The sequence below is a fragment of the Antedon bifida genome, chromosome 2 (assembly GCF_963402885.1).
Source record: "Antedon bifida chromosome 2, ecAntBifi1.1, whole genome shotgun sequence".
NCBI lineage: Eukaryota > Metazoa > Echinodermata > Crinoidea > Comatulida > Antedonidae > Antedon > Antedon bifida.
In genome coordinates, this window is record NC_136227.1 from 217,366 (window position 1) to 244,206 (window position 26,841).

At 32.5% G+C, this 26,841-nt stretch overlaps 4 protein-coding genes across 6 annotated transcripts; 3 read left to right on the forward strand and 1 right to left on the reverse strand.

Moving 5' to 3' along the window:
• Nucleotides 1-2: 2 nt before the first annotated feature.
• On the forward strand, nucleotides 3-10,422 carry LOC144835208 (putative ATP-dependent RNA helicase DHX37). The gene is made up of 30 exons (XM_078690255.1): nucleotides 3-87; nucleotides 464-757; nucleotides 863-963; nucleotides 1,152-1,533; nucleotides 1,734-1,882; nucleotides 2,184-2,273; nucleotides 2,400-2,496; nucleotides 2,600-2,713; nucleotides 2,811-2,912; nucleotides 3,239-3,322; nucleotides 3,758-3,890; nucleotides 4,008-4,095; nucleotides 4,475-4,595; nucleotides 4,870-5,067; nucleotides 5,204-5,328; nucleotides 5,445-5,541; nucleotides 5,675-5,740; nucleotides 5,853-5,931; nucleotides 6,082-6,227; nucleotides 6,404-6,448; nucleotides 6,559-6,621; nucleotides 6,759-6,915; nucleotides 7,002-7,069; nucleotides 7,170-7,222; nucleotides 7,316-7,476; nucleotides 7,840-7,977; nucleotides 8,098-8,192; nucleotides 8,878-8,951; nucleotides 9,544-9,641; nucleotides 10,105-10,422. The coding sequence occupies exons 2-30, from the start codon at nucleotides 473-475 to the stop codon at nucleotides 10,185-10,187; spliced, it is 3,492 nt and encodes a 1,163-aa protein (XP_078546381.1). The 5' UTR covers nucleotides 3-87; nucleotides 464-472; the 3' UTR covers nucleotides 10,188-10,422.
• Nucleotides 10,423-12,312: 1,890 nt separating this feature from the next.
• LOC144834734 (uncharacterized) lies at nucleotides 12,313-14,730 on the forward strand. Its single transcript, XM_078689638.1, has 3 exons — nucleotides 12,313-12,367; nucleotides 13,257-13,480; nucleotides 13,760-14,730. The coding sequence occupies exons 1-3, from the start codon at nucleotides 12,313-12,315 to the stop codon at nucleotides 14,687-14,689; spliced, it is 1,209 nt and encodes a 402-aa protein (XP_078545764.1). The 3' UTR covers nucleotides 14,690-14,730.
• A 768-nt stretch (nucleotides 14,731-15,498) lies between these two features.
• Nucleotides 15,499-21,847, forward strand: LOC144835210 (phosphorylase b kinase gamma catalytic chain, skeletal muscle/heart isoform-like). Its single transcript, XM_078690258.1, has 11 exons — nucleotides 15,499-15,676; nucleotides 15,962-16,184; nucleotides 16,517-16,692; nucleotides 16,957-17,011; nucleotides 17,246-17,311; nucleotides 17,628-17,700; nucleotides 18,289-18,379; nucleotides 18,549-18,672; nucleotides 19,614-19,737; nucleotides 19,825-19,950; nucleotides 20,225-21,847. Exons 2-11 carry the CDS (start codon nucleotides 16,087-16,089, stop codon nucleotides 20,537-20,539), a joined length of 1,248 nt encoding a protein of 415 aa, XP_078546384.1. The 5' UTR covers nucleotides 15,499-15,676; nucleotides 15,962-16,086; the 3' UTR covers nucleotides 20,540-21,847.
• An 837-nt stretch (nucleotides 21,848-22,684) lies between these two features.
• Nucleotides 22,685-26,828, reverse strand: LOC144835211 (SRR1-like protein). 3 transcript variants are annotated; one of them, XM_078690262.1, is made up of 8 exons: nucleotides 26,740-26,828; nucleotides 26,117-26,293; nucleotides 25,954-25,994; nucleotides 25,298-25,659; nucleotides 24,254-24,352; nucleotides 23,848-23,996; nucleotides 23,419-23,464; nucleotides 22,685-23,151 (listed from the first exon to the last, which is right to left on the reverse strand). In XM_078690262.1, the coding sequence occupies exons 2-8, from the start codon at nucleotides 26,272-26,274 to the stop codon at nucleotides 22,963-22,965; spliced, it is 1,044 nt and encodes a 347-aa protein (XP_078546388.1). In that variant the 5' UTR covers nucleotides 26,275-26,293; nucleotides 26,740-26,828; the 3' UTR covers nucleotides 22,685-22,962. The 3 variants fall into 3 exon arrangements, with proteins under 3 accessions (XP_078546388.1, XP_078546385.1, XP_078546386.1); XM_078690259.1 differs by having other exon boundaries at nucleotides 26,117-26,303; nucleotides 26,740-26,799; XM_078690260.1 differs by having other exon boundaries at nucleotides 26,117-26,296; nucleotides 26,723-26,775.
• Nucleotides 26,829-26,841: the final 13 nt, after the last annotated feature.

Here is a 26,841-nt window from a genome sequence, read left to right on the forward strand (position 1 = left end):
TCCATTATATATAGGGGAAACGATTTCACAATGTTTATTTATCCAGGATGAAACACGTGTTATTTATTGTTGTGTCATATTTATAAGGTAATTTTTAATCTAGTGTAATAAATAAACAGCAAAATTGCTGAAAGTAAATTTACAGTTTATCTCAGATATACTGTCTACAAAAACACAAATAAACTGGAGGAGAAAGCTACTGCCGGTGCGGTAGTCTAGGCCCACACAAACAAATCAAACATCTTCTTGTGTCGGATCACGACCGCCACGGTGAGCTGAGCAACTTCTTGAGGTCCATGAGTTGAGGTTTTGGCCTAGCCAAATTAACCTTTTTTGTTAGTGTACACGTATTGATTGACATGATTTAATTGTTTTTTCTGTACATCTTTCATCATCTTTTCATGTTGTTGTCAAGAAAGATATTTTACTTTTTAATTGATTATTTTTATATTATATGAATAAGGTTTATAACATGGGACGAGCGAAAGCTAGATTTAACAGCAAAGCTAGACAGATTGTCGATGACACAAAGAACTTAAAGGCCCGCAGCAATGTCAAAGTTAATATAAACGACGTACAGACAACATCAGGGTATCAGGGCAGTGGATGTGATGCAAGTAATCCCCTTGTTCTACCTTCAAAAAAGACCAAAACAGATCACAAAAAATTTAAAGATAAGATTGTGTCGAAGAAACTTAGCAAGAAGAAACGAAAAATTCTAGAAAAGGTGTTACAACGAAAGGCAAAAAAGGAAAAGGTACATTGATTTGGGATTGTTTAGCTTTCAATCAATTTAACTTTATTATAAATTATAATAATAATTGATAACAAATGTAAACAATTATATTTCATTCATTTACAGAGAAATGATGTATTGGCTTCACTGGCAGAGCACCAAGCCTCACCTGAAGAGATGGCCTTGTTCGCCTCAACTGCTCATCTTGGACAAAAAGTCACTAAAAGGTTGGCAGCAGAAATTAAGCATTAATATTAAAAGTAACGTAGAACCCCTCTTTTGAGACACACTCCATCCAGACCACAAAATCCATTCCCTATTCTAGGGGCACTTTGTAGTACTTATTTCTATTTTGGCTTTTATATTATATATAATCGAAAACACATTTTGTTTAATTCATTTCTATGTGTTTCAGAGATACAAATGTCCAGGTAAAAAGAAGCAGTATATGTATAAACAGTGTCAAAGGAGCAAATAAACGAAAATGGTCAAGTGGAGATCAGGCAAAGAAAGAGGATACATACTCAGAAGAATCAAGCGAGTCGGACAGTGAATCAGAACTTGACGAACCGCAAACTAAAGACTGTAATACATCTAAAGAAATAACTGAAGATAAACTGGAGAAAAAAGATAAAAAAGAAACAATAAATGAACAGATAAATAAAAAGGAAAAAGCAAATGAAGAAGGAAAGAAAACAAGTGAAAAAGAAACAACTAAAGAAATGATTGTAAAAACATCAAGCACAAAACATGAACCTACTGTTTTTGTTCCTGTAAAAAGATCTCAACAAATCCAGGTCTCATTTTTTATATTATAGATCTATTAGTAAATCAACAATGAATAATGCTATTAACTAACAAGATGGGGATTAAATGGGATTCCTCATCACAAAATAGAGGATAATGTTATTAATAATGCTGTTTATTTTCAATTTTATTTGTTACGTTTCCATGTTCAAGAAATTATGAATAATATATAAAATGTTGATTATTGCAGGAGGCACGCTTGGCTCTTCCAATCTTGGCAGAGGAACAGGTGATCATGGAAGCTGTCATTGAGAATCCTGTAGTTATCATTTGTGGTGAGACAGGCAGCGGAAAGACTACTCAAGTCCCACAGTTCCTCTATGAAGCTGGTTTTGCCAAGTAATATAAGGCTTTATTTTCATGCACAATAGAATACCTCCTTTGGGACACTCCTATTCAATGGACACACCTATTCAATGGACACCCCTATTCAATGGACACTCCTAATCAATGGACACTCCTATTCAATGGACACCCTTATTAAGAACGAAAAGAGGAAATATATGTATTAACACTCTAACTAGCCTCTTAAGGGGAATACTTTGCATCCTATCAGTTTCTCTTTATTGACGTTCTGTATTATCTTTGTTACAATACTTGAATGTTGACACACTCATGTATTTTGGTTTTTCCATTTTAGAAAAGGTATGATTGGTGTAACAGAGCCCAGAAGAGTTGCAGCTGTTAACATGTCTCAGAGAGTGGGCAAGGAAATGGGCCTTGGAAAAAAGTAATTTACCTCTAATTCATATACAGCAACTTACCATATGCAAATGAAAGATATATTTTTGACAAAGTGTATTACACAGTAAAGCTATTATATTTGTTAACTAGAATTCAATTCTTGTCTTTCTAGAAAGATTTCTTATCAAATTCGATATGAAGGAACTGTTACTGAAGCAACTGAAATGAAATTTATGACAGATGGTGTTCTGTTAAAAGAAATACAAAAGGTAGTTTATTAATAATCTTCATATCATAATAACATCTGTTAGTCATATGTTGTAGTGGCCAGCAACTGTATATATTTTCTATGTTTATGCTTTCTTTTTATAGGATTTTCTTCTCACTAAATACTCGGCAATAATCATTGATGAAGCCCACGAACGCAGTGTTTATACAGACATTCTAATTGGTTTGTTATCTAGGATTGTTCCATTGAGAACCAAGGTAAATTTTAAAGATAAATTATAAATATAGATTATAGAGGTACTGTATATACATTGCTGTGCACATATTATTGTACTTTCTTTTGTTTAAATTGCAGAAAGAATGCCCACTTAAGTTAATTGTAATGTCAGCAACATTGAGAGTTGAAGATTTTACACAAAACACATCACTGTTCAAGATACCACCTCCAGTTATAAAGGTTAATGACACAAGTTTAGTTTTATTGACTAATACTCCACTATCAAACTTTATGTGATGTGCCCATATATGGACATGCTGATGTCATATCACTACCATATTTGGGTATATCACTTCCATATTTGGGCAGATCATACTTTTTTGTCAAACTAGTTTGATAGTGTAGACAGAGCTTTACAAATGTCTGATAGAAGACTTTCCAACTATCCCAAATATATTATTCTTTTTATTAAACCTATCATTAAAATATAATTAATATTATAATTAGAAGTAATGAATAAATTGCTTTGTAATTGTAGCATTTACAGTTTTCTCAAATTATTTTAGATTGATTCAAGGCAGTTTCCTGTGACGATCCATTTTAACAAGAAAACACCCCTGGAAAATTATGTAGCTGAAGCGTATCGTAAGGTGAGAGTACTACTTACTTCAGTTATTATACATTAACGTACATAGAAACTTTGGGTTTGATTGTAAGAACAGGCCTATATGTATCAAGTATATTAGATAGATAGATAGATAGATAGATAAAATGTTATTCGTCATAAAATAAATAAAATTACATTATGAAAATTGTCTTCCTTGGCAAGAATATAAATATAAAAAGACCATATATAACATATTTAAAATACTTATAAAACAAATTACACAAAAATATTTATAAAATACTGCACAGGTATGAATAGTGATTCGGTATTACAAACTTCTCTTAAATCGTGAATTAAAAATGTGAATATTGATATATATATTGATATTGAGTTGAGTGTATTTATTCAAGATACATTTCCTTCAGCTACTTCTAATGTTTGTTTTTAAAGCTTGTTGGGTTGTTGTTTTGTTTTCCAGATTTTGAAGATACATCGAACCTTACCCCCTGGAGGAATTCTGGTATTTGTGACAGGGCAAGGAGAGGTCAACACACTTTGTAGAAAATTAAAGGCACGATATGAACTAAACAAATTTAAACGAAGAAAAAAAGGTAAATATATTGATCTATTATATAAATCTACAAGTATATAAGTTAAAAAGGTTTGTAGATATTTCAATGTTTTTAAGTGGGTTATGATACATAAGTGAAGTAACATTTTTTCTATAGATGTCTCATCAGTAGATGACGAAGAACTTGAAAATGAAAAAGATATCCAATTTAAGAAAACTAAATTACCTCGCATAAATTTGGATAGGTGAGTATAATGAATGTAGTTATTTACTCTTTAGTAGTTCCTAAGGTTAGCAGTACAACATGTTCAATAGTACAAAATTTCATTTTATAAATAGGATCCTTATATTGACCATTATCAAGTAGCTATCATTACCTGGACAATTGGACAAAGTTTATTGATCAATTTTAATTAAAGTTTAAAACATTGATATGAGGGGTAGCTGACTCATTTGAGTTACAGCGATGTATTTTGCTGCCTCTGCCCAGCATGTTTTCATCTCTTTGTTGTTTTTTTTTCTTTTTTTAATAGAATTGTATTGATTTTATGTTGGTCAAATCAATAAACAAAACAAATAAGTTTTCTTTTAGATGTATACATTTTCTACTTTGTTCATCTCTAGTTATTCAACACAGCCATATGAAGAAGAAGAAGTTGAGGAGGAAAAAAGTGAAGACACTGATGAAGGTGTTGCCCATGACGACGATAATGAAAGTGGTGAAGAATCTGATAATGATGAATTTGTAAGGTCATCAATACCACTTACTCAAAGCTTGAGGGAATATGATAATGATTATTATGATAACTCCATTTGTAAAGTTCTGTCTACTCTATAAAACTAGTTTGAAAAAAAGTGAGATGTGCCCAAATATGGTAGTGATATACCTGAATATGGTAGTGATATGACATCATCATGTCTATAAATTGGCACACCACATTTTTTTGTCACATAAAGTTTGATAGTGTAGACAGAGCTTTAGCCAATGGAAGGATGAGAATTTCTTTTATTTGTTCTAGGAAGATGCATTGGACCCATCAATTGAGGATGAAATCCCTTTGTATGTGCTCCCTATGTACTCATTATTACACCCTCAAAAGCAAGCTAAGGTGTTCATGCCAGCCCCTGAAGGAACACGACTTTGTGTCATCTCAACCAATGTCTCTGAAACCTCACTCACCATTCCTGGTGTTAAATATGTTGTTGACACTGGAAGGGTAAGTTATAAAACTTTGTTTAAACCAATCTAATTGTGCAATAAACTTATCTACAGTATATGCCAACTACCAGTGTAATCAATTAGGTTTCCACTAAAACAGTAATTATTGACTTTTTACAATCTCTATATTTTAGGTTAAAAAACGTTATTATGACAATGTGACTGGTGTGTCATCATTCAAAATTACCTGGACTTCTAAAGCATCAGCTGATCAGAGGTCAGGTCGAGCAGGAAGAACTGAACCAGGGCATTGCTATAGGTAAGATATACACACTGTTATGTTCATTCTCTTTTTATTTTGCACCGGCACCAGCATACTAAAATTACAAATATATTTTTATGATAACAAATCCTTTTTGTTTTTGTTTATTCAAGGCTATATTCATCAGCTGTCTTTAACAGTGACTTTGAAAAGTTTGATTCGCCTGAAATCACACGAAAGCCAGTTGATGATCTTATTCTTCAAATGAAGGTAAGTCACATATTCAATCTATTCTAGAAAAATCATAAAGGCTTATTTTTCTCTTTTTTTGTTTAGATTAATTAATAATTTCCATACAACAAGTCAACAATATTTGTATGTTCAATGTTGATTGCTATTACAGGATATGGGGATAGATAAGGTTGTCAATTTTCCGTTTCCTACACCACCAGAGTTGGAATCCATGATGGTAAGCAATTTCATATTATTTGTTTTAAATTAACATGTTATAACATTTTATACTTACTACTACTTTATTTTCATTTCCATTATTCCACATTATTGAAATTCTTGTTTTTAAGACGGCTGAACGACATCTGATATTACTTGGCGCCCTCACTCAGCCAGAAAAACCAATTCGGTTCAGAGACACAAAAACTGGTAAATTCATTTTATAAATTAAAAAAAAATTTTGGAATATAATACATTGGATGATTTTATTGATTTTGATTTGTTATAGATAATGATGTAAATTAAATGGTGTATAAAGTTTGCTAATAGACTAAGAAAATGTTTCTTTTACTTTCCCAGAAACGTTTACAAGCAAGATAACCCCACTTGGTAAGGCAATGGCTGCCTTCCCTGTTGCTCCATGCTATGCCAAGATGATTTCACTAGGACAACAGCAGGGTTGTCTGCCATACATAATAGCTCTTGTAGCTGGCTTAACTGTTAGGGTAAGAAGTTACTTAACTTACTTAAACTTAATTATGTTTGAGTGAGAACACTTATATACCTATTACTGTTAACGTTTTCATATTGTTCTCATTTTGTGTTCACTATACATATTACAAAGTTACTACTCATGAAATTTCAAAATTATATTATAGTATCATTTTTCTTCCTCTTTTAGGAAATATTTGAAGAAAATATAGGGCAGAGAGAAAGCAGAGAAGGGGTAAGTTATTTGTTTAAACACATGATTCAACGCACATATTTGTTGACGTAAGCTAGAGTAAGGCCAGGGAGCATTTAAGACTATAACTTTTCTTTTCTCTTTTTGTTTAGAATGAGACATTAAAAGTAAAAAGAGCTAAAATATCGAAGTATAAACAGATTTGGGCAGGCAAGGTAAATATATTTGAATTTAATTTTTTTAACTTCAGTCACACATACAAATCCAAAAGATTGCACATTTCATTCTACATGCATTTTTTTGCATAAATTTCATTTTGTGTCACAGATTAATTTATAATTGCTATTTTCAGGGATCTACAGCTGAATTTGGTGACCTAATGGTGTTGTTGGGTGCAGTTGGAGCTACTGAGTACTCAGGCTGTACAGAAGGTTTCTGTTTAGCTCATGGACTAAGACATAAGGCTATGGTAGAGATACGTAAACTAAGACGACTTCTCACTAATGCAGGTAAGCATTGTATAAATTATTATTAATGTACAATGTACAGTAAAGAAACAATAAAAAGTAATTCTATAATCTACTTTTGTGTATAGTAAATGCTGTGAATCCAGAATGTGGTGCATTTGTTGACCCCAAGATGAACCCACCAACAGATCTGCAGGTGAGTAATTTATTTTCTTTTTTTTTGCTATGCTTTCAAATTATAGATTGGTATTCGATTAATAATTATTCTATTAATTCATATTTCATTTAATTTATAGGTAAAAATGTTACGTGAAATAGTGTTATCAGGACTTGGTAACCATGTAGCCAGGTAAGTTTTTTATTTTTACTTTTCTGTTTCACCAAAATGAAGTTGATTAATAAAAAAAACGTTTTGCATAAAATAATGTTTTCATTTTTACAGACTTATGCCTGATTCACAAGAACGTGAAGCTAAAAATGCTTATCAGTGCGTTGGCATAGAGGGTGCTATTTTCATTCATCCCGATTCTGTTCTGTTTAGTAAATTGCCCGAGTTTCTAGTTTACCAGGAAATAATTGAAACAACCAAGCCATACATGAAAGGTTAGAATATGTACATTACAATGTCTTCCCAGAATGCATTACATGAAAGTTTAGAATATTTAATTCCTGTATATTATTATGAGCTCTACATATTTGCAAAAACTTCCCAGAATGCATTTCATTTTGCAGTCTTGTTTCTTCTGTTGTAAATAATGATTTCTATCATCTCAAAGTATTTCAAGTTTTCATGAGTGTTCTGCATGGTCATGGTAGGTCATCAAAGGTGTTTCTATAGAGATGACATTCTGCCAAAACTACCTTCATTCCTGATCTCATCAAGCCTCATAATTCATTTTTTATACAAAAAGAGTAAAACAGAATCATGTTTATAAATGATTCACCTAATTTCTACACATATTTCAGGTGTAATAGCTATTGAACCTGGCTGGCTAGCAATGCTGCTTCCACAACTCTGCAGTTTCTCCAAACCTCAAGAAAGACCTTCTCCAAGATACGATCCAATCACTGGCACAGTCCGATGTCACATGACTGCAACATTTGGTAATTTATTTATTTCAATTTTTTTTTACTTAAAAAAAGTATAACCATGTGCTGACTATTATTAACTTTTTATTAACTGTTTTCACAATATATATAAGTATTTATCTTGAATATTTGAAGGTCGAAATGCATGGCAGCTTCCAAGCCAAGAACTGGAATTTCCACCGTCGCCTGATAGATTCAAATGGTTTGCTCGCTTTCTTTTAGAAGGCCAGGTGAGTTGTCAGTTGTATTTATAAAGTTTATGTAAGTATAATAAACAAATACTAGCAGTACATGCAGTACTACATTCTGACATTAATTGTAGATTTTAAAATGGCAACATTTAAATATTTAAATTAGTCAATAACACTCAGCTCACCAACAACAATTTCATTCAAACTGCATATCAGAGGAACTCTAGAGAACAAAGGTCATCAACATCTGCCACCAGACATGATACCAGAAGAAGATAAAGAAGTTCTTTTTTTAAAGCCATTAGCAGAGTTTTAATTGCTTAATGAAAACACAAGCACTAACAAGCACGAATGTGCGATACTCGGGGTACAGCAGAAGAAGCTGTAATGACGTCATAAGACGAGATGTGACATCACATACACATCAATAACCTCGCTACCAAATACGGCTATACGGTACCATCCTCGAGACGTGATATGGCTGCATCCGGTTTGAAATTTAAAAATCCGGCTCCCTTTCCCTGTAGTATATTCATGCCAAATCCCAGCTCAATACTACAACGAATAAGGGAGGAGTAGTACTTTATAAATCTCGCTTTTTACTCAATAGTGTCCAGTTGGAGGAGACGATGAGTGAGTCCTAGACTCGGGTACCCCGAGTAAAAAATTTTACTTGGAAGGGTGTCTATACATTAATATATTTACTATTTTAAATATAATTTAGGTTTTCTCAGAACTTAAGAAGTACACTTCCTGCTTACTATCACCTCCAAGTACTATGATTAAGACTTGGGCTAAGTAAGTAGTTTGTACGGTACTAATGTAAACCTCTATTCTACTGTGTCTTACAATATTAATATTGTACTCAATTCAGTACATTAAAGGTCATTTCCATCTTAGCCTTTGTAATCTTCTCAGCTTTGAAATTTGAGACAACAATTGTAAGTGTAACAAAAAGAACAATGTCATTATACAATTGGCACTAAGAACGCAGTTAGACAACAATTGTAAGTGTAACAGAAAGAACAATGTCATTATACAATTGGAACTAAGAACGCAGTTATGCCTCATTTCTTTATCCATTATTTCTCAAATCTCTTGCAAAGGATCATATTACAACAATAACATTAAAGAGTTTGATATGAATGCTATAACTAACAGCAATCTCTTGTAAAGGATCATATTGCAACAATCACATTAAAGAGTTTGATATGAATGCTATAACTAACAGCAATCTCTTGTAAAGGATCATATTGCAACAATAACATTAAAGAGTTTGATATGAATGCTATAACTAACAGCAATCTCTTGTAAAGGATTATATTGCAACAATAACATTAAAGAGTTTGATATGAATGCTATAACTAACAGCAATTTATGTTTTTTATAGGCTACAGCCAAGAACGCAAACAATGCTAAATACTTTAGCAATTAAGAGAGTAGACTCAAAACAAACACTGATACAAGCATGTAAAGAAAACAACCATTGTAAGTCATGTGTACTTTGGTTTCAATTAGAATCATGTTGTAATAACATGTTACAGTTTCACTCGGTGACGACACATGTTGTTATTACTCCATTTATTTATTTATGTACAGCGCTTAGAGGTTTCACAACATTAGGCGCTATATAAATCCAGGATATTATTATTATTATTATTTAGGCTTTTGTATTCATTCGTATGTGGTGTAAATAAAATAAATTTATTTATAATTAATAATAATAAACTTTATTTATTATATACTGAATAACACTTTCAGTTCTGAAGCATTGATTTCCAAAGTGGTTTAGAGAACATTAACAATATAATAAAAATACAGTTATTCAAAGACAACTTTACTTGCTTCCTTTCATATACAAGAGGGTAAGGGTCACTGGAAAACATCACTAGTCATGATATAACAAATTAGAGCTAATAATGTTTAACAATTATATTTCCATTTGTTGTAGATTTAATTGCAGCCTTAAAAGAATGGTTACCAGAATCGAAGCATGAGGAGCTATCACGTTCATGGCCACCAAACTTTTATTGAACAGGCACCATGTGCACATGTAACTCTGTTAAAAGGAACTATATTGTTTGCCAGTATTCATCAACATAGTGCTCATAATAAAGTAACCTGGAGTTTCGAGGGAAAGAGTGAATTTTCACTCGTCCCTAGTTTTTCAGACCCAGCCTTTAAAAAGCTAGGCCTAATACTAATATGCTTCTAAAGAACCACTGGTGTCACTTATTTTAATATTGAATAAAATATATAAAGAATATCATCATAGTCTTTCAATCGTTCATTTATTTATTATACTGATTGCTGCCTACAATAGCAATGCAAATTAACTTGGTACTGTGATTGTGATTGAACGGATTGACCCAACTATAGATTATAGGCTTAGTAAATGACCTGGTTAAGATGGTTACCACCCATGTTGGTGTTTGTACCTGAAAATTGAATATGATAATAAATCAAAGTTATCGATAATACGCAAGGACGTAGACAACGCAAACGTTGACAAGCAATGACAAGCGACAGTTGAAATAATCCATCGCTTGTGATTGGCCACATACGTTGCGCTTACGTTGTGTTGCGTCTCTTGTGGGAATCAAACAGGAAGATAATTGTTATTAGGCCGTCTATTATTGAATCATAAATTACAGGCTCCTGGAATTTAGTGAATGACAACGGTATACTTGACTTAATACACAGTAATAGCTCTTTAGAAAATCATCTCCCATTTCCTTTTATGAGCTAAGAGCACATTGAAAATCATTAATGTTTTACATAATAGAGTGGTTTCCACATGATTATTCTTCATTAGTAAGAAAAAGTATTTGCAAAAATAAATTATGTGAACTTTAAATTTAAAGTGGCAGTAGTAAAATTGATGATAAAGAATGAAAAAAAAACCTAATTATTATAAATAAAGTTAATATTGAGATAGAATTCCACATTAAACACAACATATTAAATAGGCCAACTTAAAACATTTATTCTTTACTATGTCTATTGTTATTTTCGTGTATATAAATGGTACTTCAGTTTATAGGTTCTAAAATTTCAGTTGGTTAATTATAATCGTTGGAATCAGGTCGCTATGTAGCCAGTTACATCAATCGATGACTTAGCTGAATGCGAGTCTGTTGTATTAAGGCAACATAACAATATCATATAGTACCATCAAGGTAAACGTAGCATACTACTATTCGATTTAATTGGATGCCTTTAATTGGCTAAATTGTAAGCAAACAGAGACATCTATTTATGAAGAACCAATGTGTCTCATTTACTCGGAGATAGAGATAGTTTCAAGATTCATTCCAGGAGGAGGTAAACATTCATTTAGGTTACTTCAATATTTGGTGTATTTTAAGAACAGAAGAGAGAGGTGAGTTTACTTTATTTTAGAGTTTCAGACTTGCTTAAGCCATAGAAATAATTTTAAACGTGGATGAATAAATACTCTTCTGTACTTAGTTATTATAGAAAAAATATATATGTTTTTGTAAATCCACACAAGGAATATTTATCTTAATTCTATCCGTAAAGATGTACATCTCTTTATAATGTCAAATTACTCAACTTATTTGACAAAAATACCAAAAAAGGTAAGCTTTCACTACTTGCGAAGAAAGGAAAAATAATAACTGGTAAAAAATATACATAGAAATACTGTTCGTAGTTATTATAGAAAAAAACAGGCCTATGGCGCAACAAGTCTATCTAGAGAAATAATAATATAAAACATTTGTCTTTACGGATTGAATTCAATTTATCTTAATCAATGTTTCCACAAGTACAATATCTAATCGATCATCTAATCGTACGCGATGTACTTTTCCGAATAGGTAACCATATCAGAAGACAGAAATACTTTTTTTTCTCTTTAGTGACGTAAACACCACGTTTATTCACGTTAATATCAGAAATACCTAATAAAAAGATGAATCGAATGTGATTTTCTCCATGAACGTTCGAAGAAATTTTCCATTCTTTTGTAATGATTATTTATGTATGTTTATGATTTTGTGAATGGAAATAAAAAAAGAAAGTAAGTAAAAAAAAGGAATCAGAAATGCTTTAGTATACTATGAAATTGATCTTGTATAGAGAAGCTAAACAAGATGCTCTTCTTTCTTTTAGGGACATCACTGTTGGGAACATCATGGCAGGAGTTGTGCTATTATTACTTGTCATGTCTTTCTGTCTGACGACAAAAGGTAAAAGTCAAGTGACTAGTTTGACTTACTCGCCAGTTTCATAGTGCATTCATCAGTATCACTGTGTTTTTTGTTAAAAATAAGTCTACGTGACATTACAGTTGCCTATTAAAATATTTTTGAATAATTCTTTTTTTTTAATGAAAATTATTAGGTCTACGACGTGACATTGCAACCGCCTATTAAAAATCTTTTTGAATTTCTTTTTAGAATGATCTTTGAATAGGCCGATCATTATCAGTGTTTATGGTTAAAATAAATAATTATTAGGTCTACGACGGAGACATTACAATGGCCTATTAAAAAATTGTGTTTGAAACATTTTGATAGTTAACCGAAAATGTCAATATGAAATACATTTTGAAATTGGCGAATAAGTAAAACAGCAATAAAAATTATTATTACAAAAAAAGTGCGATGTGCCCAAACATGGTAGTGATAGGCCTATGTTCAAACATGGGCGTGATATGACATAATCATGTCCATAATATATGGGCACATCACATGTTTTTGTCAAACTATTTTGATAGTGTAGACAGGGCTTAATTTATATTATATATATATTATTATTGCTGTTTTACTTATTCGCCAATTTCAAAATGTATTTCATATTGACATTTTCGGTTAACTATCAAAATGTTTAAAAAACAATTTTTTAATAGGCCATTGTAATGTCACGTCGTAGACCAAATAATATTCATTTTATTCATCACAAAGATTGATAGTGTAGACAGAGCTTAAGATAAAATTCAAAAGTTCAAAAGTGGGTCTAAAAAATGATCTAATAAACGTCAAAGACCATCATTTTGTTGGGGTTTTCACCGAAAGATAAAAAATGGCCTATTATGTTTTTGGTAGTATTACTTTACTTTTTTCCCCCTTTTTTCAGCTCGAACACCGGGCTTAAAGTCTGAGTTATTTAGAATACGGACAAAGTCTGGAGAAGCGACGTACAGCATTAAACTGAATCGAATTAGATGTGCGCATGCGTGTCTGAGAATAGGATTTGAAAAGTGTAGTCATATTAGAATTGGCGGGAAAAAAGTATGTCAGACAACCCAGGATATTGACAGTGATGAAGTATCAGAACCGACACGAGATTACGAAATTGCAGTGAGTACTATTGGTTTCCACTACTATAGACGCAGCGCAAGGACGTACGCGCAACGCGAGGAGTTGACCAATGAAAGCGATGGTTCGAATAACCCATCGCTTGTAATTGGTCAAATCACTTACGTTGCGTTACGTCCTTGCGCGTTGCGTTGCTAGTGGGAACCAAGCTTTAGGATACTTTGTAAACGTATAAGGAATGTAATTGGTTCAACCAAGAACTTACGTTCGATGCTCATTGACCCCCGAAATGACCATTCTATAAATATTTTGTTGTTGCAGATGCAAGATGGCATGTTTTCCAAAATATCACTTGACGTCAATTACGAACAAGCGACTAAGGAATGTCAACGTCTTAAAGGTTCTTTGGCGTCTTACGAACAACTAGTGACAGCCATCATGAAATATGGAGAAAATGCAACAAGCTGTGATAACTGCTGGTTGATAAGTGGAGAGGTGACCTTCTCCAATGATGAAAATGTGTGTGTACTCGAGGAACCAGCTACACGTTGTAACATATATCCAGACCGTAGTGCAGTGTTTCCTTGCTTCTACTGCTATTTCTACTCGAACCTTCCACCCGAAGTTAAAAACTATCATTCCGACTGGAAAATTCTTAATTTGAGGTACGATGTTGACAATGGTTACATCTACACAGACGCACAGAATCGATGTCAGAGTGAGTTTGGAGGACACCTAGCCCTGCCAATGGAGGTTTACAACGCCACTTTAACAGGATTTAAACAATGTAGAAGTGCTTGGTTTACTAAAGGCATTTTTGGAAACTGTTGCTTTTTTCACACAGGTCCATGTTGGGAAAATATCTTGGTTGGTACCAGATTTAGAATTTCTGAGCATCATGATGGAGAAACAAAGATCAGTGCATTTTGTTCCTTACTAGATGTAGATGTTGATCAATATCCGTTTACTGTTTATAGGATCGTTAGTATTAGAGGACTTATTCCGAGCTCGCTAACAACATTCACTGAAGCTGCCGATAAATGTGCTGAGATTGGAGGCAGACTCGCCACATCTACTGAATTGGTGGCCGCAAACAATGCTGGCTATCATAATGATCGTCAGAGTTGGATTGCGAATGGAAAAGTGGCACATTGTAGATATAAGCCTTCTACGATGACTCCATTAGGGGTCCCTGTATCCGATCCTATAATAGGAGAAGGATACGAAGGATTTTGTTATGTTCCGCCTTAAGATAGGCACACATAGGCACAGTGTTTTTATGTAATTAAAATACCTTACCGTATAAACTTTCTAGGCATAGGCCTACAATATATGTGTAAAATATTAACTTCATTAATGATTAAAATGTGGAAAAACTTGTACAGAAACAATATATGTGATATGTAATTGTGAAAAAATATTTTTTTGTATTCATACCGGTAGGGCCTATGTGTTTCAAGTCATGGTTGAAATTATAAATATAAAGTTGAGAGATAGGTATGTGATAATTTAAAGATGCTCCCCAAAACATAAAAAATTAAAACTTTGAATTTTGGCCTACTTTTGGCAGAAATAATGATTTCGTTTATAAAAAACTGTTTTAACACAAAATAATTTACTTCTGGCTTTATTATATTATGTGTTTTTATAAAATGCGGTCTATAAACAATATTTTTTACGATCCATCCTATTGACAAAAAGGTTGAACAAAATTTGTTTTCAGGGGCACGTCCAGCTTTTTAATTTTTGTCGTCAAAGGATGGAAATCAGCGTATGACATGAACCTGATAGGCCCTATATACAGTACATCACATTTTAGAGGCCTATAGTCCTATACAGTAAAGCATTTACATAATGGGCCTACAGTATCCTCGTCGTATCCAATCACAGTTCAAAACGTTTGGACAACGCCCCCTTTTCTTGTAATTATGTGACGTCGTAGGTGGTACGTATGCGATCCATGAAAGAGGTTTGTAAATGACGATGTAAACTCGTGACTTTGTTTACCTTTTATTTTTGACAACTAGATGTAGGAATAACAAATAGTATTTCATATGTAAATATATATGTCAAATTAATAACGTAAATGAAACACGTGGTTATAAATTCCAACAATTATATTGACTCTGTGGTGTAAAGTCTAGGCTAGGCCTAAACTAGAGAGGAGGCGTGCATTTTATTCTCAGGCAGTCTCTCACGCTCAAATGTCGCCGAACTGCTGAGTGAAGACAATAGTTGGTAAGCTAGTACTAGGGCCTAAGCTTGCTGTACCTATAATAACTGTATATTCATTCTCTCAAAATTTAGATCTATTATAAAAGATGAGAACAAAAATAACAGCAGGCTAGACTAAACTAATAAAACATATTATTTATTAATATTTATGATCATCAAAAAATCATATTTCTATGAAATTAAAAGAACAAGAAGTGGGAGGGCAAGTTCGGAGGGAGGTTAGGGTTATTATTGCAATGTTCTAACTGTTTTCCGAATGTCAGAGTTAACATAATATTTCTGTTTTAGATATCTGGATCTGTCTAAAATAAAAACTGCAAAACATCATGTATTCACTATAAACAAGATGGATAAAAAAAAGTGTAATCTTGGCCATTGAAGATTTGATTTAATTTAAAATTGAAACTCCAAATATGGCAATTGGAACCGATGAAACAGATGATGATCTTTCATTAGTAGCGTATGGATCTGTTCTCTACTCTAAATATGTACCAAAGCAAATCCTAGGCCGGTAAGAAAATATTTTGTATCTTTACCACCTAATTACTGTACATCATTAAGTTAAAAGAAGCAGTCAAGTCTGGTATTTGGAATGTGTTAATAAATGAATTTGGAACCTTTTAGTCCTTACAAAAAAGTCATGGTTATGGGAGAGTTTCCGGTTTTCGTATAGTCCAGTATTTGGAGATTTGACTGTACTTCAACCACAATGAACTTTAGCATTATTCAAAATTTTATTTTTTACTAATTATTAATGGTAAGAAAATAGTACATTATTCAATTAAAAACAAACATTTCAAATTCCCCAAATTTAAAGACTATAGTTTTTCTTTTGTTTATCAGAGGTATCAGCAGTACTGTAAGACGATGCATTGAAAAAGACTCACAGACAGAATTTGCTGTCAAAATTATCGACGTTGTCTCTGAAAATGTTGATGAGATCGGAATTGAAGAACTCAAAATAGAGTACAGAAATGAAGTTGCAATTTTAAGAAAATTATCTGGTCATCATCACATAGGTAAGCACTCTACATGAATAATAATAATATTCTGGATGTGTGAAACCTCCAAGTGCTGTACATATTTTTAGCCTGGTCATTTCTGGATCCATTTTGGAAGGAAGCATACTCCTCCCATAATGCAGCTAGTAATCAGCGAAAAGTTGTGCCTTGACCTTACCAGGTACTCATTACTTGATGAATAGTTTATTATTTGCCTCTGTGTTTAAGTAATACTTAAACAAAATTATTCATATTTATGACTTTGTTTTTTGTTTGTTTCAGTCTTGTTAAATGATTTTATTGAATCTCCAACATATTTCTTCCTGGTTTTTGAATTGTAAGTATCTAGTTCTGAAGAAAGTGATGATATTAAAGTGACAGAAAAAACCCATACTGATATTAAAAGCCTACCAAAATCTGGACAATATTGATGACTTATTCTTAAGAAGTATTATTAATATTAGTCCAGCTATTATTATATCATGAATCATTATATATAAATTACACTGGCCTATGTGTTTGTCTCTGTTTCTTTGCAACTTAAAATATCATATATATAATTTTTTTACAGATGTACTGGTGGTGAACTCTTTGATTATCTTACTAAAGTTGTTGCATTATCAGAGAAAAAAACTAGGTAAAAGAACAATACATTATCATATCTATTTAAAAGCAAAAATACAGTAGGCCTACTGTATTTAAGAAATAAAAAATATTGGCCATAGCATTAAGCAAGAGTCATCATTGTATGCTTTGTCTGTTTGTTAGTTTGTCAAAAAAAAGTGTGATGTGCCCAAATATGGTAGTAATATGACATCATCATTTTTTTGTCACATAAAGTTTGATAGTGTAGACAGAGCTTTAAATTGTGCTCATACTGTAATAAAATATTTTATTAATAAATAAATTAATATATTTTAAGAAGTACAGTTTATTTTTTCTTCTTCCAATAGAAATTTAATGAAGCAGATACTAGAAGCCGTGCAATATATACATAGTCATGGAATAGTCCATCGTGATTTAAAGGTAAAGTAACTAAACAATAGAATAGTTAAGACTACTCACATTAGTCATGGAATAGTCCATCGTGATTTAAAGGTAAAGCAACTAAGCAATAGAATAGTTAAGACTACTCACATTAGTCATGGAATAGTTCATCGTGATTTAAAGGTATAGCAACTAAACAATAGAATAGTTAAGACTACTCACATTAGTCATGGAATAGTTCATCGTGATTTAAAGGTAAAGCAACTAGGCAATAGAATAGTTAAGACTACTCACATTAGTCATGGAATAGTTCATATTCAGATTTAAAGGTATAGCAACTAAACAATAGAATAGTTAGGACTCACATTTTGTCTGAAAAAAACACTTGCTTTTATTTACGAGTGTTTTGTATTTGTTGTCTTGTCTTGCCCTGTATATGGTCCTCCAAGCTGTGATCTGGGATGTTTGTTACATTCCTATGTTTTTTTTAAATAAAGGATGATTTGACTACATATTTGTCCATGACCATCAGTGTTTTGTCAACTTTCTTCTACATATTAACTCTCCATTCATTTTTATCTTGTACATAGTGGCTAATTTCTAAAATTTATATTTGTGTTTCATCAGCCTGAAAACATTCTCCTTGATGAAAATCTAAACATTAAAATATCAGACTTTGGTTTTGCTGCTCAAGTTCAAGATGGCAAGCTCCTAACAGGTTCGCTTATTCTTTTTAAAAGTATAAACTAAAAATTAAAGAAAAGAAAGAAAACGATTCCTTTGTATGATAAACAATATCCAATTATTTTGTGTTTTGGATTGAAAACATTTCTGAGTCTTGTCTACCGTAAATTGTCTTATTAACAAAAACTTTTCTTTTTAACAAGATCTGTGCGGCACACCAGGTTACTTAGCACCAGAGGTTTTGAAATGCAACATGAAAGTCGATAAGGTCAAAGGTTATAGTTTTGAGGTCGACCTTTGGGCATGTGGTGTTATAATGTATACATTGTAAGTATTAACAATCATATATTCCCTAAATATTATTTTTGACCATTTCTTATCGATGTAGTACTATTAAGATAGAGTTCATGAATTATAAACCAGTGGAAAACTAAAGCTCTGTCTACACTATCAAACTTTATGTGACAACAAAATGTGATGTGCCCATATATGGACATGATGATGATATCATGTCATATCACTAGCATATTTGGGCACATCATACTTTTTTTGTCAAACTAGTTTAATAGTGTAGACAGAGCTTAAGGTAGTAAGTAAGGATGACTTTCAGTTTATGGATAAACTAAATCATCATAGTTATTGTTACATCCTTGTTATAAAAATAAAAATGACTTTAATTTAATACATAAAATAATTACACATTTAATATAAAGTGGATTTATAATGACCTTGGTGTCTGCTGGTTGCTTGACACCAACTAAAGCTTATCAAAGAGTTTGGTAGGTATGACACGCTGTATAAATCTGTAGTGGTAGCTTTATATTATTTGATAACCATTCTAAATAATATATACATATAACATCCAATCTGCCGACAAATTAGTATTAGTGACATACTTTGTTTAAGAACATTTTAGTGGCCTCTTAATAATTACTCAATCATTCAGCATTCATTTATCTTTTTATTTCGGAATACCATGATCACATAATATATCCATAACAAATAAATAAGCATTAATTAAGATTTAATTATTAATAAAACACTGCATTAAATAACACTACAGCTACTGTATCCACAGGAGGATGTGGTAGAGGTCAAATGACGTTATCTATGATTAATATAATAGTGTCATCTCCTATGACAATTCACATCAAATTGTATATAATAGTTTACTCAATTGGGCATATTTAATTCTTAATAAATGTGCACTAGTTTAATTTATAGCAGGGTTCATTGTGTACTAGATTCTGTGTATGATCTTTACACAGATTAGTTGGCCTTCCACCTTTTTGGCATCGGAAAAAGATGGTTCTACTGCGTTCTATAATGGATGGCAGATATAAGTTTGGAAGTCCAGAATGGGATGATATATCTCAGGCACCAAAAGAATTGGTAATTATTTTATTGCAATTTGTCTTAACTATGTGGACGTTGAATATTGGTTCTCAGACATATAACATTTTCTTTCCATTTTGACAGATATCTAAATTATTAGTAGTGAATCCTAAAGAGAGGTACACAGTAGAGGAGGCAATTAACCACCCTTTCTTCCACTTTGAGGTCAACCAGGCAGACGAGTGCTTTATGGCTCGTAGGAAATTTAAGGTAAATAATAATAATAATAAAAAAAGTTAAGATTAAATGTTGGAAACATCAATCAGTGAATTAAACTTAAACTCGGATAGCAATAAATATACAGTTACTGTTGAAGATAAATACTGTATCCAGGATAAGAAGGAATAGAAGTCCATCAGAAGATGGATACTATATGACCCAATGGTTGACCGAATGGACGCTGACGGACAGCAATATTTGGGAATATACAAAATATCGTAAAGCATTTTATATCTATTTTAAAACCAAATTTATTTTATTTCAGGCTGCAATAATTACTGTAAGAAGTGTCTGCAAGTTTCAAAAATTAAACTCACAACGGCCAGTAAATTTAAATTCAGCAAAGGCAAACCCTTACGGTGTTAAAATGGTACGCAAGGTTTTAGATGGGTGTGCATTCAACATCTATGGACACTGGGTGAAAAAGGGAGAGGAACAGAACCGTGCCGCTTTGTTTGAGACCACACCTAGAATGGAGTTGCGAGCAAATTCAGATTCGTGGAAGGGTACAAGGAATCTTAGTGATTACTATGGCCATCATTCTGTTCTACATGAAACAGTGTCTGAGGAAACCTCATAACAATAAATTAATATTCATTACCAACTCATGAATATTCATAGGTACTAATTACCAACTCATGAATATTCATCAAATCTGAATATTAATTATCTTAAATATATACTGCTTTTTAAAACATAATTGTTTGCTTAATTTCTTTGTATTTAAATTAATATAAAAGCATAATACCTCAAGCAACAACGTTGTGGTGTAAAATTATAATATATATAATAATATAATAATGAAAATACCTCAAATGTAACTGTAAATCGTTTGATGTGAGTCGTTTTGCTATGGCAGTTTTCTGTTTGAGGTTACTAATGGGCCTTTTGCAATAATACTGTTGTGTAAGTTATTTAACATACAATAATCTGTTTTTGTTTAATTACGACATTTTAAGTTTTAGTACGAGAGCAAGTACTAAACTAGATCGTAACAATTTTTGGGGGAAAAAAAACATTTTGTAAATACAGACGTAACAATTTTTTTGGGAAAAAAAAACATTTTGTAAATACAGACCATGTGAAGCATGAGATTTGTGTCTGGAACTGTTTGAGGACAAAACTAAACTGGTACTGTCTGTGTTTCCATAGGAACGTCAATCTCTTCCCTATGGGAAGTATATATTATTCCGCCAAAATTTATTTATTGCAGCTATTTACAAAAACTGAAATTATTATTTTGTTATGAAATAGGCAAATGCAATCCTATAGAAATAACTGTATGTATAAGCCTGTATTTATACCAGGGTGTATTGTTATCAATTGTGAGTAGAAATCTGGTAATTTGAGTTACATTTTAAAAATCACAGATACCATTTGATACTCAACTAACATTGATTTTTTTTGTCTTAGTACAGTTGAATCTAATAGTGAATAACATAAACTCCTAAAAAGAGAAATCGAGATTCAATATTTGGTTGTTCATCTGTATTAGAATGTTTGCGTTATGAAAACGCAATTTTATATACCTTAGATTTTTAAAAGTGAGCTCTTTTGTGTTTTAGAAGGTGCTATGCAAATACTATTTTAATTGAGAAACATTTACTGCAGTTGGTTTGTAATGTTGTGAGTTAAAATCATTTTATATTTTGTTCTTCATATCATAGTTGGTCAGTTTAAAACAGAAAACATATTGTAACTAAAAAGGTATAACTTAAAACTGAGACAATAATGCTTATTGTTATCAGCTTAAAATAATAATAACATAATATATATTGCATTGTTTTTATTCTTTAAAAAAAAAATAAAGGCAGGTTTTATAATTTGTGAGGTGATCTGAATTTGTATGATTTAATTAAAAAATTAAAGTTCCAAATTCCACATTGTATTCGTGTGTACTGTATTAAGTTCAAATGTTGAAATGTTGTTATATTGGCACTCGGGGCTGGGGGCGCTGTTTAACTTTTCCAGTCTGTTTCCTCTCAGAGAGCAGAGTCCATCTCTAATGTCTGACGTGTGTTGGATTTCTAAAGATTTAACCAATCAGTGAACCGAGATTTTGTGAAGTTGCAGACGACTAAAAAAGTTGAATGCATTCTCGATTGTCTAACGGAGAACGGTTCACGCGCACTGGAAATATAATTTTCATTTTAATGATTTTTTTGAAGAAATAGTTTATATAGAAAGTGAAGGGATGACCAGTCTCCAAATATTAACTTATAGAAGGTTATTTTCATGCAATAGATACTGCCAAACTCGGAAATCAGAAGGTATGTTCTGTTTGAGCTCCTAGCAGCTAGGAGGGCCTAGCTTAGGCCTAGGCTAGGCTACATTGAACGGAACTTAGCCTATACGCGGCGATGGATGGCTTAACATTTGTGTGTGGTATTTGACGATCACATTTGTCGAAATAATTGTCACATAAAACATTATTGTGATTGGATGGCTCTCTAAACAAGGTAGGTTTAGTTCTTTCTGATTTAAAAAAGAAATGTGTCGTCTGTTGGATGTAGAATTACTAAATTCAAGTTGAGTTTATTGATAACAAATTCATGTAAATGACAGAGGGTCCTCTTGGATTCGGCTAACTACAGTATTATTTATTCAATATATATAATTCAATGTATTGTACTCTAAATTGTTAGCACTTTTAAACTATTTGTTGCCTTGAATTGTTTTAAATACAGCACAAATTGTTAGAATCAATCAAGATCTTTTTTCCATCATAACAAACATAAAATACAAATTAAGATGGAGGACGTACAAATGTGTAGAGTGTAAAAACAGTGATACATTGCAGGCACATTTATCATTTTCAGATTCAATTTATTCAGTATGGACATTGTACATTCACATTGCATAATTTATTTTTGAAGTTTGTGAAGACTTGATTCACTTGAATCATTACATTGTAATTTGAACTCTTCCCGGATTCACTTTTTAATGGTTATTGCTCCACTTAAGTATACGGTATAGTCCTAGCAGCCATACTTTTCACACTTATTAAGAATTCTTGAAAATTATTTCAGCATCTGTTATGTTGGAATAGTTAGGCTCCTTTGCAGATTGCCACGTAATAGAGGGCGCCTGTTGAAGGGAAGAAGCAGGAAAGATATGAACGGCAATATCATTAAAAATGTCCAGAAATTTAAAGTTGTTTTCTACATCAAGTTGTTGTGTGAACGGTAAAATCTGAAATATAGCATTAAGGAGAAATGCACAATAAAAAAATGTTGGCACTGTGTAAAATGTTTGTCTGCTAATGCTGGGTGCCAGTGCCCAGATAATACAGACACCTATGAAAGCCATGCAGTGCAGTTGGTTGATGTGCGCAATATTTCATTAAATACTACACACAAATCGAATATTTGTTGGAACACTTTCAAGACACCATTAATATCCCTCGTTGATGTTCCACTAAAAATATACAAATTCTATGTTTAATAAAATGAAGGATACAGCTTTGATATATGGCACTTCCTCTTCTAAGAGCTTGCTTGGAAACCTAGAAACAAAATGGCTACAAGTAATAATCTAGTCTCTATGCCAAAATCAGGTCAGAGGTAATTTGCCTGGAAACTTAGACAGCAACACCAATTGTTTTTTTTTGTTTATTTTTTTATATTTGTATTAAAAGGTTACACACAATCTGGCCATTGGCCACAAGCTGTAACATTACCATATTGTTTTTGAATAAAAAGTATATAATAATAGTATTATATAATATGTATAGCAATATCCAGTTGAGAGATAATTTATCAACAGAACAGCACAGTCTGTGAATCAGAAAAAACTTCTGACCCAAGGTTGCTTAGATTGGACAAAGGTATTAACCACCTCTTTTGAGCTAGATATAAAAAATCTGCCAGTTACAATCTACAAACTAACCTTTCTTCGATATTCTTGAAACTGTTACCAAAGATGAGTAAATTGGCGAGGGAATTCCCCCAATTACTCCATAAGAGGTTGTTGTAGAGTGGCTTGCCACAATGGGGCATGTAAAAAAATGTCAACTTCTCAACTCTTCTTTTTCCTTCCTTTAAATTAAAATTAACATCATAATAATATATATAAATATCACTGTTGTTATTATTAGAAATGCTCTGTTTAAATAAAGTACTACATACTATCATTTTTTATTTGTAAAATACACTGACAACTTTTTATCATGTCATTTTAGAATTTGGATATAGTATTCTATACAGTAATGTTTTCAAATAACTCTGAGGATGGAGCTTAAATTCCTCAAGGTAGACTTAAACTGTTGTACTGGTGTTAAGCACACTTGCTTTACCTCATTCAATTCCAAACACGACAAACCATATTGCGTCAGAATAGAACGTTCAGTGTTTGTAAACACAGGATCATAACAATAACACATAGAGGGCGGTATCTGTAATAATAGAACGAAATGTAACATTTTCAAATTACTAGAAACATTATAACAAACATTTTTTATTTTATTTTTATTTGATGTATTCAGACACATGTGGCCAAGGATTACCAATAGTAAATTAATCACTGTCCTATCAGATAGGTAATCCTTCTGATACAACAGCTATTCTTTGAACCAGTTCAAATAATGACCTGGGTTCTTTAAAGTGAACACGGACAAACTGTGTACACTGGACCTACGGTTTATAGTTCTTATCTGACAAGACTCGTTCTACCACCAGAACCATGGAGCGAGTGAGCCTTGAACCCTTGCAGATGTTTGTGATCAGTGGCTGTGAGTGTACTAGTACACCAGGGTAATCCCTACTCGTCTTGGAAGATGTACTAGGTTCTTTAAAGTGCACATAAGCTAGATGTGTACATTGGACCTACAGTTTATAGCAAAGAACTTATAACACAAGAATCTCCTGTTCGTCCGAAGCGCGTAACAATTTCGAAAGGCATTGTGGGATAGAATAGAGCTATGGGTGGCGCCATTGTGAGCCATGGAGTAGGGCGCCCGCATCAAATTAGAAAGTCAAAATCATAGAGGGGATCTGCTAATACTCTAGGGGGGGTCGAGTAATTGACTGAGGAGTAGGGCGCCCGCATCAAATTAGAAAGTCAAAACCATAGAGGGGATCTGCTAATACTCTATGGGGGTAGAGTAATTGACTTCCTAGTTTGGAGGGGGCGCTTCTCCATGCTGTGAAATGGCGTCGCCCAGTTTGACCTTTTAACCCTGTACTTCCGATACTGTGTTTTGAATGCAAATTGAAGAACAGGAGATTCTTGTGTTATAAGTTCTTTGTTTATAGTCATTATCCGAGAAGATGTTCAGTATGTTAAAGGAGTCTTGGAAGTACAGTAGTAGTTCAGTTTTCAACTCAACTGCATAATTTACCTTGAAATGATGGACAATAAGCAGCAACAATGACAGCTGATATCTAGCATTGATGCAGGAAACAAAGTTACCAAGCCCGTAACAAACAATACTATCAATTTTAGCACAATCATTAATTTCCTCTTCTGATTTATCCTCTACTTCAGTTCTCTTAAGTTTGCAGTCCAAACTTACATTATCTGCATCTGCTGATATATGGTCTATTTTATGTTGATTTATCACTCCACATCTATCTTCTGCAGTGTTTGTAGAACCTATTGCATCTTTGATATTGGGGGTTGCCTTCTTGATATGAAAACAATTTGTTGCATTCTCTATTTTGTATGAATTTGTGCCTAATTGTACAGCTCTTGCCACCAATTCTGTAATTTGATAATAAGCACAAGATAGTTAGTGAATTGTATTTTATCAAGATCTCTTTATTTTATGATGGTACAAATACTTGAGAAAGAGTCCTTAGTTTTCAATGTTGTCAAAATATTGGTCCCAATATAGACCACAAGCTAAAACTAAGTATTAGGAGAGGTACGCCTGGAAAATACCCCATGCATGGAACTACTGGTTTAGTAGTTTGATGATTGCATGTGCAACAGTGTTTTTGAGTTGAAGAAGAACACACAAATTCTCATTTTATTCAAATATGAATGTGAACTGACCTTTTAGATTGTGCCAAAAGCAACTTCCTTCAAGTTGATTTCTGAATTAAAAAAACATAATCCTTGAGTAGGCTCATATCTCATATCTTTACAATGTAATTTAAGATCTTAATTTTATTTATAGACAAATATTATTACATACAGAAATGTATATCATACTCACCTGCATACATCAAGCCTAGACATCACCTTCTCAACATCAACTTCATCTTCTACACAAGATGTTAGCGGTTTTCCATCATTGTTAGTCTGTCTAAATATTTTACTTGTTTTTCCCTTCTTTTTCTTTCTCTTTACCACTTTGAACTCCTCTTCCATCATTTTTTTAAATTTCTGTGTACTGCTAAATTCTAAAACAGTATTTTAAACTTATCTAATAATAATTATAATAAAATATCTAATAATAATTATAATAAAATATACTGTACTGAAAATAATAGACAGCATTATTTATATTATTCAGTCTAGTAATAGCTAAGCTAGGGGAATTGTCCTTCAGGCAAATTTATAACAAATAGGTCTTTGTTTGGCTAGGCCTCCGGGACCTGCTGTATGGACACACATATATTGCCACGGTAGTACTAGTAGTAGTAGCCGATCACATCGAGTTCAGCCGTGGTCGCCTACTGTACGTACAGTTAGTAGGCCTAGCTAGAGCTGAGTAGTAGGCCTTAATACAGTATTTCAGTTCATGTAAACGCCTGTTCAATTTTCTTTGCATTACAGTATATGCATGCTACACATAAAATCTACTATTTAAAATGTAAACAATTGTTACGTAGTTACCTTTTTGATCAAAACACATGTACCCTCTCGGTGTGAACGATCGACAACAAGCACAATTAAAAGGGGAAATCCCTTTTTGAGTAAATAGAGGGCAGCAGAGAC